At 36.3% G+C, this 18,477-nt stretch overlaps 1 protein-coding gene across 1 annotated transcript in view; it reads left to right on the top strand.

Moving 5' to 3' along the window:
* The window catches only part of LOC131544700 (obscurin-like), a 30,616-nt gene extending 12,139 nt beyond the window's left edge, over positions 1 to 18,477 (top strand). Inside the window, exons 2-12 of the mRNA XM_058783089.1 lie at positions 771 to 806; positions 973 to 1,248; positions 4,549 to 4,896; positions 6,886 to 7,161; positions 16,266 to 16,559; positions 17,071 to 17,178; positions 17,325 to 17,405; positions 17,774 to 17,827; positions 17,907 to 17,978; positions 18,109 to 18,183; positions 18,358 to 18,477. Of these exons, the coding sequence (XP_058639072.1) occupies positions 771 to 806; positions 973 to 1,248; positions 4,549 to 4,896; positions 6,886 to 7,161; positions 16,266 to 16,559; positions 17,071 to 17,178; positions 17,325 to 17,405; positions 17,774 to 17,827; positions 17,907 to 17,978; positions 18,109 to 18,183; positions 18,358 to 18,422 (1,685 nt within the window). The 3' untranslated portion in view covers positions 18,423 to 18,477. The remainder of the gene's footprint in view (positions 1 to 770; positions 807 to 972; positions 1,249 to 4,548; positions 4,897 to 6,885; positions 7,162 to 16,265; positions 16,560 to 17,070; positions 17,179 to 17,324; positions 17,406 to 17,773; positions 17,828 to 17,906; positions 17,979 to 18,108; positions 18,184 to 18,357) is intronic.

Here is an 18,477-nt window from a genome sequence, read left to right as displayed (position 1 = left end):
TCCGGTTTTCCTCATTAGTTCTTCATTAGTTAATTAAGGTTAAGTCGGTTCACCTGAGCTTTGACATTATCTCATTTACTCCCTAGTTTTAGTTGGCTTTATAAGCATTCAGTTTGAAGTCCGTTTTTCTCGAGTCTTAACGTTATTCTTATGAAGTTATCTTTGTGTTGTTTACTTTGTTACTGAACTCATTATTGCTATTAAAGATCCTGATTGCGCTGTTCCTTCGTCTCCTCGTACTCCTTGGGAACAACACTCGTAACACATATCTGGTTCTTAAGTAAAAAGGCGTTTTTATGCAAAGTTAATAGATTACAGTATTAGGCTACTTTGCACATCAACAGTAGATCAACTAACAATCTATAAAGGTGCAAAATGCATTTACTTCCACATATTTGAGAAGCGAGATATTTCATTATATAGTTTGGGAATATTTAGAATATAAATAAAACATGAACATATATCAGTTATACAGTGGTATCGTTGCTGCTGTGTGTCACATGACACGCGATCACCCCTTCACTCGTGCCCCCTCAAAAATAATGAGTGCATGATGCCCCTGACACTACAATACAACATTATTTGTCAAATAAATGAAACATGATGAAACATTTATTTGAGTTGAAATTGTTATAGCTTATTCTAGAGATTGCAGTGATACATGACTTAATGAAAAATGACTAAATTAATAATAATGTAAGTAGGTTAAGATACATTTTAAAAGTTGAATGAATGAAACTGCATCATATCTGTGTTTCTTCTGCTTTTAGTGCTGATGTCCTTCATCCGCGCTGGACTCACTCAAGGTACTGTGCTGTACTGCTGTACTATTAACAAATGAGAAGTGTTTTGTTGTTCTTTGATGTTTATTTGCCCAGAATGCAGTGTTTTTTCTCACAAGGAGGTTTTGAGTTCATAACAGTAATTGATACAGTAGGCGATCAATATTTACTCATTTGTGTATTAATACAGAGAGACCAAAACCTGTAGTGAAGGTGACTCCAGATCAGCGTGTGTTCAGAGGAGAGACAGTCACTCTCACATGTGACATACAGCGAGCAGGAGACATTCAGTGGAGATACAGCTGGTTTAAAGATGGAGACACTCGCAATTCATACAGAACAACAACAACAGCAGAGTTCAGTTTCACAGTTTATGTGTCTAATAGCGGTGAATACAGCTGTAGAGGAGAGAGATCAGACTCACAGAGATCAGACATCAGTGCTGCTGTTACACTGACTGTATCAGGTGAGTGATCATATTCACATCTGTTTAATGCTCATTTAAATCATTATTTGTTGCTCCAGGGTGCATAAGTTTAGCATTTTAGCTCTGACTGATTTAATTGAACTGAATATATGTAGAAAATTACTTGCTAAAATAATTAAATTAACAGCAACACTGAAATAACAGCATACAGTTTATCTGTCAGTCAGATACATGTGAAAGTTGTATTTTTTACTATAACCCTGTGCATTTTCTTCAGAGGTGTCAAGTAACGAAGTACAAATACTTCCTTACCTTACTTAAGTAGAAATTTTGGGTATCTATACTTTACTGGAGTAATTATTTTTCAGACGACTTTTTACTTCTACTCCTTACATTTTAACGCAATTATCTGTACTTTCTACTCCTTACATTTTAAAAATAGTCTCGTTACTCGTATTTCATTTCGGCTTGTTTTCATTCCAGCTTGTCATTGTTCAAAAAATAAAAATAAAAAAAACCTATCCAGATAAGCGCCATCCGGATAGAATGAATTTGATTGTGGTTGGATGAGAAGTATAAACATATACCATTCCGACACCCTATCGGTTTGTACGCGATCCATCACGTCACACTCCAGCAAGGACATAGCCAGTGTTGGGGTCGTTACTCAAAAAAGATTATTTCTTAAAAGTTATTATTTCTCCACTACTGGCTCATTTATCAAACGGGTGCTTTCTCTTCGTCCTCCGCAAATTAAGCTACAGTAAGTAGTTCGGTAGAGAGACGTTTGAATAAATTAGCGATTGCGATTGACAATGTTGTGATAAGTAGGCTACACTACCCCCAACACTGGACATAGCAGATGTAGCCAAGTACGAAGATGTCCGTGGCAGAGACTCAAGAAGAGAACTCGAGCGAAATGTAACTGATGTAGATTACCCTGTTGTTGTACACAGCATTGAGTCCAAAGTGTGTGTTACATCTTCTAGTTAAATGTGACATTGTTGCCATTAGCTATAGAATTGAGCATAGTACAAACCAGGAAGTTATCAGGATTGAGTTTATTAATCACTTGGATTAATCATTAATTTTGACAGCACTAATGTTTATTGTATATAGTCAGGGGTGCACATAAGTGGTCCGCATGCGCGACCAAAATTAAAAATGCGCTGCGTAAATAAGTTCTGCCAGCGCATTTGTGTACCGACATGGTTGACAGCTGTTAATGCACAATTACCATTTTAGATCGACAAACTGTACTGTATGAGATTTCTATTCAAACTGAAAGCACAATCTAGGCTACCGCTGCCGTTTTCAAAGCAAAACTGTCTGACATTTCATACACTGACGCAATTCCATCAGCAGCGCTAAACCCGGAAGCCATAATATTTACTTGCTGGCAACCCGCCAAAATAAAAGCTCGCTGATTTTACGTTTGAAAATGATGAAAATAAAAATAAAAATAATGATAATAATAAAAAAAATTAAATGTTAACATTTTTATTTAAGTTTACTATGAAATAATTGCATTTGTATTATCATACTTGATTGTTTAGTTTATTTATTTTTAGTTAGTTAATTTATATATATAAAAACAAAAATAATAAATGAAGTGCAATAGTATTATTATCACTATTATTAATTAATTTTTTTATAGTTATAGTTTATGGGTCACACTACATGCCATGGCCTGTGTGAGGACCAAACCAAATCTCCAGGTTCTCATATGAGAACCAGGCTGAAAAATTCATGTGCACCCCTGTATATAGACAACCATACAAGGGTAATTGTTACTAAGCCTGCCCTGGGTACAGCAATTTTCTTGTCCGTTGCCCTCACAGATTCCTGCAGCTAAGCTTGGGTGTACATTTACATTCCAATATAGGTTAATGATGACATTCCTCTGAAGTTTGACTTTTTGCACCATTACAATACTTATAGGCAACTAGTCATCATATCTTCTGCTCCATGAAACACGTTAATGCTCAGTCGTACACATATATGGTTCTTTAATGTATTTACATTGTACTAAAATGCGTTAATTTTTTAATGGGCATATATGCGGCTGAAACAGGTAGCCTAGTGCAACCCAAATTTTTTAACATTAACATTTTAATATAACATTATATTCATTATGGCCTTTAGAAAAATGTTTTTTTGAGGAGGTGGGGTAGTGCACGATAGGCCCCTGTGGCACGGCCTAAGCTTTTGTCCTTAATGGCATTTTTTCCCTTACATTACTTTTACTTTTATACTTTAAGTAGTTTTGAAACCAGTACTTTTACACTTTTACTTGAGTAAAAAGCTTGAGTTGATACTTCAACTTCTACAGAAGTCTTTTTAAACCCTAGTATCTATATTTCTACCTGAGTAATGAATGTGAATACTTTTGACACCAGTGGTTTCGAATCATGCTTCGGGATCTCGACACCGTGTCGAAACATCAGCTTTGTGTCAGCCGTTGCTATAAGAAACAGGCCCTCCCATTTTGGAGACCCATTTGAATGGAAAGATTATGTATATTTGTTAAATGACTCTAAAATGAAAATTTAAATTAGAGTCAGCCATCCCTACTACATTTGGCCTTAAGATGTTTTGTGAATACGGTTCCTGATGGATTCTGACTCTCATTGTGAAGTCTTGTTTGTGTTTTACACTGTATTTCTGAGCGCTCGCTCTGGTTTTCATGTCATGGTTTTAATCTTCAGCCTGGTTTCCTGGATTTGCCTGTGTTTACCTGTTGTTTCTATTGTTTGTCCTGTGGTTGACCCTTTGTCTATTACGATGGATTACCCCTTAATAAATCTGTGTTTGGATCTTCGACTCAAGGTCTAGAACAGTGATTCGTTACGATTAGCAGAATCAGTTGTGTTTAATTAAGGATGAAGCTAAACTCTGCAGAGCTGCAGCTCCTGGTTAAAGTGAACTAAATGAAATAAACTGAAGAAATCCAGCATACGTCACCAAAGAGAAGTCTGTCGTTTCACTGGATGTATGTGTGGATCAATTGTTCAGTTCTGTGAAACATTTACAAAATTAAAACAAAAGAGTTGTTTAAAGTCCACGTGAACCTGAAGTTGCTGCCAATTTTATTTCAGTGTTGTGATATATTTCCAGCTGAAACTGAATATTGAGTAGAGGGCAGGGGTTTATTTTTGCGCTCCTCCTCTCTGTCTCTCACTCATAGCAGACTAACGGTCGGAGGGGTGTGTTTAAAGATATTCTGCCCAAGCCATCAATCTGACGTCATCAGAGAAGAAATGCCATTCTAATAAAGTAAATAAAGTTTTGATTTCATGCAGACCTTAAGTCACTTTATGTTTTTGGCTTTCTTTACAGATTTACCCAGATCTACACTGACTGTGACACCAGACAGACCTGTATTCACTGGAGAGACAGTCAATCTGACCTGTGTTATAGAGTCTCACAGTGACTGGAGACGGAGAAATGGACTGACAGATGACAGGAGATATGACTGGACATATTACCAGACATATGAGTGGAGATATGAGTGGTATAAAGACAGAGTAATGTTACAGACGTCTGATGGTTACACTGTAAACAGAGACACTCTCACTATCAGAGGAGCTACTGAGTCTGATCAGGGTCAGTACTGGTGTGGAGGACAGAGAGATGAAAGACCATCATCCTCACATTTCAGCACTATTGTTTCTTTCTCTGTGAAAGGTGAGTTGAAAATCATTGTCCTTCTGCACTACATGTATGATCACACATCCAATCAAAACACCTTCTCCTTCTCAAATGTTACATTCACTCTACTCATAAATATCATAATTTACACTTAATTTGAGGGTTTCGTTGTTGCATCTGTTGTGAACACAAGAACAGGTCCTGTGTGAACAGCTCCTTAACAAGTTAAAGGAGAATTAAACAATTAAACCCTGTGTGTGCTTACAGGAATCTCAAAATGTATTTTAAATTTGAACTATGAAGTGTCATCTTAAAAACACAACACTCATGGCACTATATATATATATGTATTATAGCTTTAATAATGTTGATAAAAGCTAGAGACACGATACAACAGATAAAGGTTTCAGTCTGATCTGAGCACAGACCTGAACATCATAATATTTCTGTGTGAACTTCCCCTATAATACACTCTTAAAAATAAAGCTTTGATGTTAAATGAAGAACCTTTAACATACATAATAATATCTTTCCATTTAACAAAAGGGTCTTTAGATTATCAAAATGTTCTTCAAACTTTGCAAAATGGTTATTTTAAGAACTGTTCACTGAATGGTTCTGGCACCAATACAGCTCTTTTATTGCATCACTATGACAACTTAAGTCACTTATTAATGATGACAGGAGCTTTCAAAGTTCAAAAAGGACCTAAAACACCATGATTGTTTTAATAAACCAATGACTCGTGTGCTATATTCAAGCTCTTCTACCTTTATACAATAGTTTTGTGAGAAACAACCCAAAGTGTCTGAAGTATTTTAGTCCACATCACTCTGCCATCAGAGCAGTCAGACAATATTAACCAGCATGTATTGGTCATTAGTGAATTAAAGTGAATTGCCATTTTCTTTTCATGTTTTCAGAGGATGGATGTTTCCGTGATAATTAAGACACAAAGCATGTAAAGGTGTTTTGAACAATCGCCAAAGGTGTTATTTGCTGCTTAGCAACAAGCTGGTTTGTTTACATCAGCATGGGTTTGAAAATGATGTTTCATTGGTTCAGACTCATGACATCAAGTATTCTCTATGAATATTCACAAAGCTGGATCGGTGCGCTTTACAACAATACCAAACTTGTTCTGAGGGGAAGCAGCTGTCGAGTAGTGAGCAGAAAAACTGAAAGCTTTAGAAAGCACACAAATAAAGGCATTTTAGATGTTTAAGTGCTACACTCTTAAAAATAAAGGTGCTTCACGATGCCACAGAAGAACCTTTTGTCTAAACGGTTCTATAAAGAACCTTTAACATCTGAAGAAGCTTTCTGTTTCACAAATGGTTCTTTGTGGTGAAAGAAGGTTCTTCAGATTATAAAAGGTAAGAAAGACATGGTTCTTTAAATAACCTTTGACTGAATGGTCCTTTGTGGAACTAAAACCAATGGTTTAAAATGGTTTTTCTTTGGCATCTCTATGAAGAACCTTTTAAGCACCTTTATTTTTAAGAGTGTATGTGGAGCGCTGGGATCAGCTTAATGAACTCATTTTTGTGAAAACCTCAAATTCAACCAAAACTGACGTTTCACTTGTTTTGCCTGCAGCTCATAATTAGTCCGGGCACGTTTGAACTCATTTTTCCAGCACAGGTCACATTTATACTGAATAATACAGAGAAAAATACAGCTGGAAGAAAGTGCAATGTTTCTCAATGTGCATTTATCATTATGGCAGTTATACTGAAAGTTTTCATTTATTTTTTATTTAATTTCCTAACCAAATATTATTAAAAAAAAAATATTCACATAATCAACAACAACAAAAAAGCTGAGAAACAGCTTAACAAGTTATTAACTTTACTACGTAAAGTTCTCAGAGGAATTGGCATGAAACCATTTAGTTGACAGGAGCGAAAAAAAAAGAGACCATCACTCTCCTCTTTAACATCAGTGTTACACAAATACAGGAGCTCGGATCAGATCATGTGTCTGACTAATTCACTGAAACACCTCCGTCTTCTTTCTTCACAGCTTTACCCAGATCTACACTGACTGTGACACCAGACAGTCCTGTATTCACTGGAGAGACAGTCAATCTGACCTGTGTTATAGAGTCTCACAGTGACTGGAGATATCAGTGGTATAAAGACGGTGTAATGTTGCAGACGTCTGATCGTTACACTGTAAACAGAGACACTCTCACTATCAGAGGAGCGAATGAGTCTGATCAGGGTCAGTACTGGTGTAAAGGACAGATAAGATCAGTCTCATCACAATCAAGCTCTGCTGTTTCTCTCTCTGTTAAAGGTGAGTTGAATATCATTGTCCTCCTAAACAGTGTTTCTAACTAATTTTCAGGGAAAGTAGTTTATATATACATAAATGTAAATGCATATATGCTGATGTCACTCACAGTGCACTTTTGCAGTCAGTTAGACAGATTGTGTTTGTGACTGAGTGTATGGCAGAGAAAATTTGTGCTTATTTTTCAAATGTTTTCCAAACTGGGCTGCAGCTGACTTACTGATGCAGCTGAGAGTCAGTTAGTTTGCTGCTCAAGTTCATCAGACTGCTCACAGCGGTAGGTACTGCCAAACAGAGATAATATCATTTGTGCCTGTTTGCAGGAATTTCATCAGGAAACTTTGCTTGCTGTGGTTTTGAATGGATCAATATCTATCGATCTTAATGCTATATTATTATTATGCTATATTAAGAGGCTTTCAAAAGTGTTGATATTTCAGTTATATCAGTACAGGTACATTTGCCTCTGTGTGCACTAGACAGGCTGTCAGTCAATGCATTTACATTTACCAGTAGGTGGCAGCAAGGAACTGTCTTTATTAGCAGTTATCATTAAACCAGTCCATTCATTCGATGGATATAATGGATTCTTTCATGACTGAAACAAAGTGTTGAAATATAGCAGAGACGCAGTTCCACTCTCTGCCAGCAGGCGGCGCTCATGGAGCAGTGATGCAGCGTTCCCTTGGTTACCGCTGTAAACAGCAGCGCTGCGCACATTAACACCAATTTAATATGCATTATACGGAGACAAGATGAAAAGAAAACGCCATTTCTGTAAACAGTCAGTTCCGCTCAGAAACACGTTCATATAAAATTCAATATTTGGATTTTCTTCCTATATTTCTATCATATTTCGCGCATCGTGAACAGAGATCTTGTTTCGTCTTCTAGTGCTACAGTATTTTCTCCTCTTTGTGTCCGTCTTCATCGTCTCTGGCCTCTGTTAACGGCCGTTTACAGACTAATTATAATAATAACGTAATATTTCCACACAAAAGGCATTTGGGGGAATGATTGCAGTGCAGTTTGTGTGCAAGCACGGAACAGAAGATGCTCTAAAATGAAACAAAAAATGTCCGGTCGATCGGTGCATCTGTACTCCAGTCTATAAATTCAATATAGGTTAATCATTGTTAAAGTTACTTTCCAAGAGGGGTATTTTGACATACTTTTGTATGTATTTGCCCGTTCAGGCGGCTCGCACGTGTCAGAGACGCGGGTGTCTGTGCGCGCGCTGTTCACGCTGTGATGGGCTTTACCACCATTTTTTAATGCAATAAGATATCTACCTGGTCTCATGGCATTTACCTACCTGGGTGCACTTTTTAGCGTGACATGAAATACGTACCAATAAGTACATATCACTGCAGTTTCCAAAATAAATGAACGCTTTCACACAAATTTAAAGAGTTGCGATTAATAAAGCGTAATTTTCGCACAGTTACTTGAAGAATATCATGCTATGACTAATATGCTGAGAGATTTGAAAACTGATGCGTTTGAACTTTAGCATCGCAAATTTGTTCGGTAGCTCACGGAGTACGGAGACGGATTTAGGAGACGAGAAGCACCGGTTCGAATCACTTGTAACTATGGTTCGACAAAGCAGTTAAAATCTGCGTAAAAGGAAGTTCAAATGGCACAGTTGCATCAGCTGATACGTCTTTATATCAGTTTTGCATTTGTTAACACTATCGGGTAGGTTTAGGCAGTGTTCGAATTGTGTCAAAGCCCCCGGGTCCCCCCCTCCAAAAAAAATAAATATAGAAAAAAAAAAGAATTAAAACCTTATATAAATAAGATTCTTTTTTTTTTTTTTTTGTCTTGTCCTTGTGATCGTTGAGAAAACCTGATTTAAAAGCTTATTTTATGATGATCAGTGAATTATTTGTACCAAACAATCACTAAGCAAAAAATTATTAAATATCTAGCCTAGGGGTGTGCGATATAGACAAAATATGATATCTCGATATTTTCTGGGATTTTATCGATAACGATAATCAGACATTAATAATAATTATTATTATTATCAGACAATATTTTCCTGAGTGTGTTGCGCTGCAGGACTGCCGTGGACAGCTGACTCCTATAGTTTTTGATATTCTCCATATTCTGTGTGGTCAGTTCACAGAAGTGACAGAAATTATTTTTTTTTTTCCAACAAGTTTAAAGTGATTTTGACCTTTTATGGGCATTTCAAAGCCTTTTTTTTTTTATAGAAATGTGCGTTATTTTGCGTCAAATTCTTATATTTAATTAATAAAGTCAATTAGAATAATAAGACATTTGGGGCTGTTACCAAACAAATAAAATCATTATCAACAAAATTCATCTTTGCAATGCAGAGGAAACACAGAAGCTGCATCTGAAGAGACATTTAGATGTATTTATTTATACACACACTGAAGGACATGAATGCATTTAACCTGCAGTTTACAACTGCATAAATAATGTTTTGATATTTTAATCCTAAAACGTTGAATAGGCTACTGATATTTGAAATTATAAAAAAAAAAAAAAAAAAATTAAAAGGTACTTTAAATGTGAAATTTAAACCTCTAGTAGGGGTCAGTAAGTCACTGTTAATTAGTAAGTCATTGTGATTGAACCAAATCATTAAACGGTTGATTCATTCAGGAACGAAACACCTTCATGTTGCTCAGAGACGCAAAAACAGTGCTGTGGCTGTGATTGGAACCAGTTTTGTTGGCGAAATAGAGCAAAAATAGGCAACATGGTGTCTAAAACGTAAGTCTATTAATATTAATTTCTAGTTTATTGAACTGCTGTATAGGTCTGTAAAATCAGTCTCACATTTGTGATTTTTGTGAAAAATGTCACTCTTCGTGTGATATTGGTTAACTATATGAAATGATATAGCCTAAGTATATACATTTTCTGCTCCCATATCTTGAATTTTGGCAGCATTCTAAATGTATTTTATTAGACTGAATCATGCAGTGAAAGAAAGAACAGGCTCTAAATGAGCACAGTTAGTCTAGTTAAGCACTCATAACTCCTCTTATAATCTGTATGATAAATGAATCTCTTACTTTTATCGTACATACATCTGCACTTTTGATGCTTATGATGAGGGAATTCGTGAGTTTCAGTCTAAACAAAATTCAGCGATGACTAATCTGAACGCCTCTGATTGGCCACTGCATTCCTAAGCTCAACTGAATCGTGTGATTGGTTATCATGAGCAACGCCGTAAAAACATGTAAAAATAAAATATGATGTAACATGAGCTATTTTTAGTCTAAATTTAATACAGCAATCAAATCCTTTCATTTAATTTTCATTTTCACTAGTTTCATGTTTCAAGTATTATAGTTTTATTGAAAAACTAGGGAGGGGACCCCCCAAGTATATATTTTTTGGGTGTTATGGGGGGGTCCCAATGCTTATGGGAGGTCCGGGACCCCCCCAGCCCCCCCTCAATTCGAACACTGGGTTTAGGGCTGGATTTGGTGTAGGGCATATTTCCAGCACGATAGAGCATTAACCTTTAGCGACAGTCCCCGGATATTTGAATTCTGAACCGCTGCAATACGTATCTGAAGCAACGTAATAAAAAAACAGCAATACGTACCAATATCTACGTAATAAAAACGTGCCAGGGTTCACATATTGAACCTGTGTTTTAGCGCCACTCAGTGGACATTTCTATTTGAAACTGCGGCGAAACGTGCAGCAAGGTACTTAAAACAGTGTCGCACAAAAAGTGCGCAGAGGTATGTATTTTTATGAGACCAGGTTGCAAGATACCAATACTTTTTGTTAGTATTTTAACGATACCAATACCACTTCTTATATTTAAATGTGATTTTTCAAAATAATGTTAATTTTTAGAAAAAGATTATTACATGTAAAGGCAAATTACATTCACATACTGGCCATTAATAACAAATTTATTAGAAAATTTAATTTGACAACTAATACTTCAAAATGTTTAAACAACCTTCTTACGGAAATATTGAATACATAACAGAAGTCTTAATAAAATAAACAATACCAACAACATAAACTCTGCAAATTTTTCTTAATTTTTTCTTAATCTTCAAAATTGTACCATCTACATATTTTACAAAATAAATATTGAATAAATAACTCAACATAAATCTTAATAAAGAAAACTAAAACACCAACAACAGAAAACCGTGCAGACTTTCACTTATTTCTTAATTTTAAACAGACCATTTTTTCTTTATCTTCAACTTTCTACCTTGTTGTAGTATTTAGCAATGCTCAGAAAGATACTGTAAGATCACTGCAATTGTTGATTAAGATTTTCTAATCTTTGAGCTGTAGATTAGAGTTTAAGAAAAGCAACATGTTAACGTTTTTTGGTTTCAGCCGATTTCGCCTCCTGCCTTATTAAACAGCCTCTCTGCTGGAACAGAGGCTGCGACAATTCCAAGGTATTTTTTTTTTTTGCCAGTTTGCTGAGCAGTGGAAATGTGTGCTCACTTTTCTTCCACCATTGCAAAGGGTCCTCACTTCTTGGGATCACCTTTTCTTCCATATATCTGCGCATTTCAATGTACGTGTCTGTATTGGCTGTGCGGTTCCCCTGGAAAGCCAACATACGTGTGTCAAACTCCTGCCATAATCCTCCTTTGGATGTTGAACAGTCTGCACCCTTCTTATCAGTGTTTGCAGCAGGTGACTCTGTGGCACTGACAAGGATTTTCCCAGAGGTGGTTGATGCAGAGGGTTCACTGGTTGTTGCCTGTCTGTGCAGGGCTTGCATCTCACTGATAAGCCCTGATTTAATGTTTTCTACGTTTCCAGTATCACAAAACACAATGTTTTTGAACCTAATGTCCAAAAAGGTGCTGGCTGCAAGAGTATAGTTGTGCTCAATGTTTTCAAAGCGCCGTTTGCACTGTGTTGCAAGCTGTAAAGCCAAAGTGTTATCCTTCTGCCCGGCAGAATTAGTTTGTGCTCTGGCAGTTGCAAATGAATTTGCACTTCCTTCAGCTTGTCAGATGCTTTGGTGCTATGATGGATGAACCGAACAATAGCACCACATTTCTCGAGGATGGACTCCAAATTTGTCTCAGCCTTAATGGAGTCTTTCCAACCAAGTTAAGGGTGTGTGAAAAACGCGGAATGTGTTTCCATTGGGTTTTCCGCACAGCTGAAACCATATTAGCTCCGTTATCAGTAATAACAGCAAGGACCTTGCTGGTAATGCTCCAGTCATCGGATATTTTTGTGAGGAGCTCAGATATATTTTGTGCTGTGTGCTGTACAGCTACATGGACTGTCTCAAGAGTGCAAGCCTGCATCTGCCAGTTATGGTCAATGAACTGTCCTGATACAGTCAAGTAGGCTTGGGTTGTTCTTGATGTCCACGTCACTTGTTAAAACCACACTGCTTGCAGATTCTATGGAGTCCTTCGGTGTGGTTTTGACTTGCTTGCAGAGCTTTGGAATTTCACTAGACATCAAGGATGTCCTACCCGGGATCAACCACCTTCATAAAACGACGGAAACCTGCTTCCTCAACCATTGAAACTGCTTGCAAGTCAGTAACAATCATCTTGGCTAGGCTCATTGTGATGTCCCGGGCTCTTTGGGAATCATCTGAAAAGGATAAAGGTTTTCCATTACGCATACATACATAAACACACACACACACACACACATACACACACACAAACAATATACTGTACACACACACACACACACACACTGCATATTCACATACTGGTATTCCTAACATTAAGGGGACATCCCATACATTTAATTATTTTTATACTGTACAAACTGTAGATTCTATCCCCAGAAGATCACAATTATTATATTATATTATGATACGTGTCGTTGGGATGTTTTTGGTGAGAGAGAGAGAGTACAGTTAATAAGTTGTCTAATTATAGGGTTTGCCTCCCTTAAAACTGTCCTGTAACGTATTTTGTCGGACAGAGGGAGACTTAGCAGAGGAAGACTGGGCAGCTTGTTTTTGTTCCGCCTCTTTGTAAGTTTCAGGGTGTGTTGTCTGTAAGTGTTTAAAAAGGTTGCTTGTATTGTTGCTGTGTTTGACTTTCTTATCACAAATATTGCATCGTGCGATATTTTTTTCCGCTGTTGAGAATATGCAAACAAACCGTCATTGACCATCCTGTACACAGCGTAAAAAACATTTAGTTATGCAGAAATTATTAATATAGTTAAAATATCGATACTTTTTAGAAAATATCAATACCAAATTAGAAGCTTCTGAGTATGGATACATCAATGTGCACATCCCTAGTTCACACAGAACAGAACACAGCGCGCGAGTACTGAAAGAAGTTGTCTTTTGTGCCCAAATGCTTTTTAATCGCTTGAATTTTTAAATTAACGAGGCTTAAAAACGCGTGCAAATGATAAAATGTCTTGACAAAACTGTAGCTGCAGTGGCCCCATCGGGACAAATCCGTTTACTGTCCCGAGCGTCAGAGGTGGGTAGTAACGAGTTACATTTACTTCGTTACATTTACTTGAGTAAATTTTTGGGGTAACTAATACTTTTAGAGTATATTTAAAAATGGTTACTTTTACTCTTACTCAAGTAAATTTTTTGTGAAAAAACGGTACTTTTACTTCGTTACTGTGGGCGACGCTCCTCTCGTTACTTTATCTTAATGCAATACAAGTTAAAAATCCTTCAATTTATTCCAAGCGCGCCGTCTACTTTTTTTCTGGGCAATGAGCAATGTCCATTCGTGCATGATTCATTCTTTTGAGTCGATTCTGTTCGAAGGCTTGATCAAACCAGTTGGCAGACCAGTGAATCGATTCGCGAATCAGTTTGAATGATTCGTTCAGTTCCCTGCCGCGCGCCGAGTCGTTGTAACATCAAGAGCGTTGAAGGCATGGCTTTGGATCAACAGTCAGTTGAAAGCAAAGGCTATGGTTTGCTATGAAGATCTTTATTAGACGAACACCGCGTGTGCTGTCTATGGTTCCACAGGTATAGATTCGATTACAGTACACGATACCACTATGACATTACAGTTTGTTGTACATGTACCTTACACATTAAATACAATGTATAATTTATTCATTAAATAAGCTGTCACAGAGTATGCAATAAACACCCGCCAAACCCGTGTTAGTTCCAGGAGGAATGCCTTGCCTAGACACAATTAATATTGATATTTTCACAATATTTACGCTTGCAGAAATAAAGGCTAACAGACGGAAGAAGTGCATTTGTTTCGATATGTTCAGATGTTCTGTAGTGGTCATGTAAGGAGTTTTCACTCTTCTCCGTGTCAGAGGTTATATACATTTATAATACATAATTCAACTTTAAAATATAATTTAATTTAACTCAGTGATGCAAATCAGCATTTGTATCAGCTGTTACTCCAGTTTTGTCATATGATCTTCAGAAATCATTCAAATATATTGATTTATTACCAGTGTTGTTGAAAAAAACAACAACAACAACAACAACAAAAAAAAACAAAAAAAAAACAGCATATGCTGGTTAGGTATGTTTTGAAGCTGGGATGCTGGTTTATGCTGGTCATGTGCTGGTCTTGAGCTGGTCGGAGCAGTTTAGGACCAGCACATGACCAGCTTAAACCAGCTAAAGACCAGCTTAAATCGGGTTTTTTCAACAGGGAACAGTTTTGCTGCTTAATATTTTTTGGAACCTGTGACATTTTGTTCAGGATTCTTTTATGAATAGAAAGCTAAAAAAGAACAGCATTGATAATCAATCAGGCTGATAAAAATTCTGATTTGCATCACTGAAATAAATTACATAAAAAAAAAAAAAAAAAGTATTTTGAACGGCAGTGTGTGTGTGTGTGTGTATATATATATATATATATATGTGTGTGTATATGTATGTATGTATATAAAATTTTATCTAAATATCTATGGATCTAAATAAAAATAGACTATATTCAGTATATGATCCAAAGTAACTAGTAACTAACTACTTGAGTATTTTTTTTTTATCCGATACTTTTTTACTCTTACTCAAGTAACTATTCGGACTATTACTTTTACTTGAGTAAATATTTGTTCAAGTACTTTTACTTTTACTTGAGTAGTTTTTGGGTACTCTGCCCACCTCTGCCGAGCGTCCTTCACGCAGGCCCCGGGCCATCGGGCAGTCCCTATTGTCGAGCCCTGAAGAGTATTTATTTTTTATTTTTTTCATTTAAAAACATGAGATGAAGTGGGATGGGGGGAGGGGACGCCATAAATTCTCGAGACATGTTTTTTTTTTTCAAAGTTGAACTTGCATTAATTTTACATGGCTTTCTAAACATGTGACTTGTGTGCAACGGTGATAGATGTCTCTACAGAAAATGCAATAAATATGTGCTCCGTGTGAACGGCTTGGTTTCAGTTTTGCCGTAGATCTTCTTCACATTGTTGTTCTTTACTCACCCTCGAGGCATCCTAGGTGTATATGACTTCCTTCTTTCAGACGAATCCAATCAGAGTTATATTAAAAATTGTCCTGCTCTTCTAAGCGTTATCGTTGCAGTCAGCGGGTGTTTCTGTTCAACAGTCCAAAACACGTCAATTATCTGTAATAAAACGTGCCTCACACGGCTCCAGGGCATGAATAAAAGCCTCCTGTAGCAAATCCATGCGATTTTATAAGAAAAATATCCACCAAGATGAACTAATGGTGAAAAGTGTTGATTATAGCATTATATTTCGATCTATCAAAGGTTGCAGCAGTGAGCATTGTAGCCGAACACTCGTGTCTGAAACATGATGCAATAAACACAATCTCACAAATCATCATAACTAACACAATGAAAACATAATGTAAATGACTTGTTGAGCAGGGTAAGCTGTGTAAGTGATTATTACAGGAGTTTAACCACTGTTCGAGTCACAGACTTCATCACTGATAGACTCCAGTGATTATAAAGAGAACGATATTTGATCGCTTTTCTGTTATAAAATAATCACAACATCAATAATTCAAGCTACTAACAGGAACAGTGTGAAACTGATTTAGTTAACTGTTATCGGTTTAATCATTGCCTTGATTTATAAACCACAGTAAACCACTTTGTAACAAAGAACATCTGTACATCTATTTTATCTGTGTCTGCTTTTATCTTTAACAGATTTACCCACATCTACAGTGATTGTGACACCAAAGACTAATATATTCACCGGAGAGACAGTCAATCTGACGTGTGTTATAGAGTCTAATCACAGTGACTGGAGATATGAGTGGTTTAAAGGTGGAAACAACAGTGTAATGTTACAGTCGTCTGATGGTTACACTGTAAACAGAGACACTCTCACTATCAGAGGAGCTACTGAGTCTGATCAGGGTCAGTACTGGTGTAGAGGACAGAGAGATGAAAGACCACAATCATCACAGGACAGTAACCGAATAAATCTGTCTGTTAATGGTGAGTAAATACTGTGATAAACACTTGCCTGCTGTTGAGCATTAATATACGCACTGATGCTTATTATCAGCCTTATTATCATTGGATGTTTATGATGCAATAAACACAATCTCACAAATCATCATAACTAACACAATGAAAACATAATGTAAATGACTTGTTGAGCAGGGTAAGCTGTGTAAGTGATTATTACTATAACCTGTCTGTTAATGGTGAGTAAATACTGTGATAAACACTTGCCTGCTGTTGAGCATTAATATACGCACTGATGAACTAAAAATTAATTATCAGTTTTGTGTGGCTTAAAGATGCCTCCTTTTGAGGCAAATAAGGTTTATTATCAACCTTATTATTATCATTGCATGTTTATCGATGTTATCTTTATTTAAATTAATGTTATACCCATCAGGAGCACAGGGGTTGAAGTCAGAAGCCTTGGAATATTAGGTTTTATGAAATATTATCATGTGACTTAAGATCAGATCTGCATGTTTATGTTCTCCGGTCTCAGCAGCTTCATCTCTTCTTCTGGTCACTGGAGTGGTTTTGGGATTGAGTGTTTGCTTGTTGTTCTTCATCTCACTGCTGCTGCTGCTGTGGAGATACAAGAAGAACAAAGGTGTGGAGCAGTTCATAACATGATTAATACAACTGAACAGCAACAAAGGAAAGATACAGTTTCTGAATAAAGGCTCATGAGAAGATCTCACTGTAATCACTGCAGATACTCTTAAGTGACCATAATGCTCTTTGTTTCTATTATAGATCAGCAGCGTAACATTAACCAGACATCAGTCCCAAATCAATCTGGAGAATCTCAACCAGAAAACTCTCCTCTACAATCTGGTCAGCCTCAATAACTGATCAATTAAAGGGATAGTTAACACACACACACACACACACACACACACACACACACACAGACAGAATTAAGCATGTCATTTCAAATCTGTATGACTTTGACATCTGTGGAACAGAAAATATATATTTTGGAAAAAAATATATATTAACATATTATTATAATTATTAATATATGTACAAATAATTTAAAAAAAAATCAGTTGGGTTCATTTTGGACCCCAGCATTCTTCAAAATATATTTTTGAACCATCCCTTTAAGCTTCATAAATAAATATATATATATATATATTTTTTTTTTTTCAAGACTGCTTTGCTGTTCACATTTTCTCCTCAAATGTTTGTTTTCTGTCCAGCAGATCCTAATCACATTTATGATGACGTGACTGAAGTGAAGAAGAGACACAAAGGTTGAGTTTTAAACCATCTTAACACATACCATTCAAAATCAGCAAATATCATTCATTAATGTTGACGTGTTTGTTTTAGATGATCCAGAGTCATATTGGGAGGTCACATATTCAGAGGTCACTGTTCAGAAAGAGATATCTGTGGATAAAGGTTAAAAACCCCTCTTCACTATAATTGGACGATATGTCATCAGTCATTAACCAGTAACTTTAATAGTGTATCAAAGTATGGTGCATAAAATAAAAAAATTATAAAAAATAATTTTGTTTTGTTTTTGCAGATGATCCCGTGGCAGAGTCAAATGAAGTGACATACTCAGAAGTCAGAACAAAAGTAAAGAAATGCAAAAGCAAAGGTGTGCACATTTATGAACATTTTAATTTTGGGGGTGAACTATCTCTTTTAGTATTAAACATCATGCACCGTTTCTGCTACAGATCAGAATGACTCCTAACATGTGTCTCATTGAGGAAATATATAAATCTTAAATTTGATAATTATTTTATTATTGATGATTTGTGTTCTTTAGATGCTGATGCTGGAGTTGGTGATGCAACTTATGCTCTTATTAGGAAGAAGGGTAACCAAAAATAAAATAAAACAATAATTCTGTTATAATTGTACAATAATTTTATAATACAGTGAGGAA

This window comes from Onychostoma macrolepis, chromosome 07 (genome assembly GCF_012432095.1).
Source record: "Onychostoma macrolepis isolate SWU-2019 chromosome 07, ASM1243209v1, whole genome shotgun sequence".
Taxonomy (NCBI): domain Eukaryota; kingdom Metazoa; phylum Chordata; class Actinopteri; order Cypriniformes; family Cyprinidae; genus Onychostoma; species Onychostoma macrolepis.
This window is presented reverse-complemented; position numbering and strand designations above follow the sequence as displayed.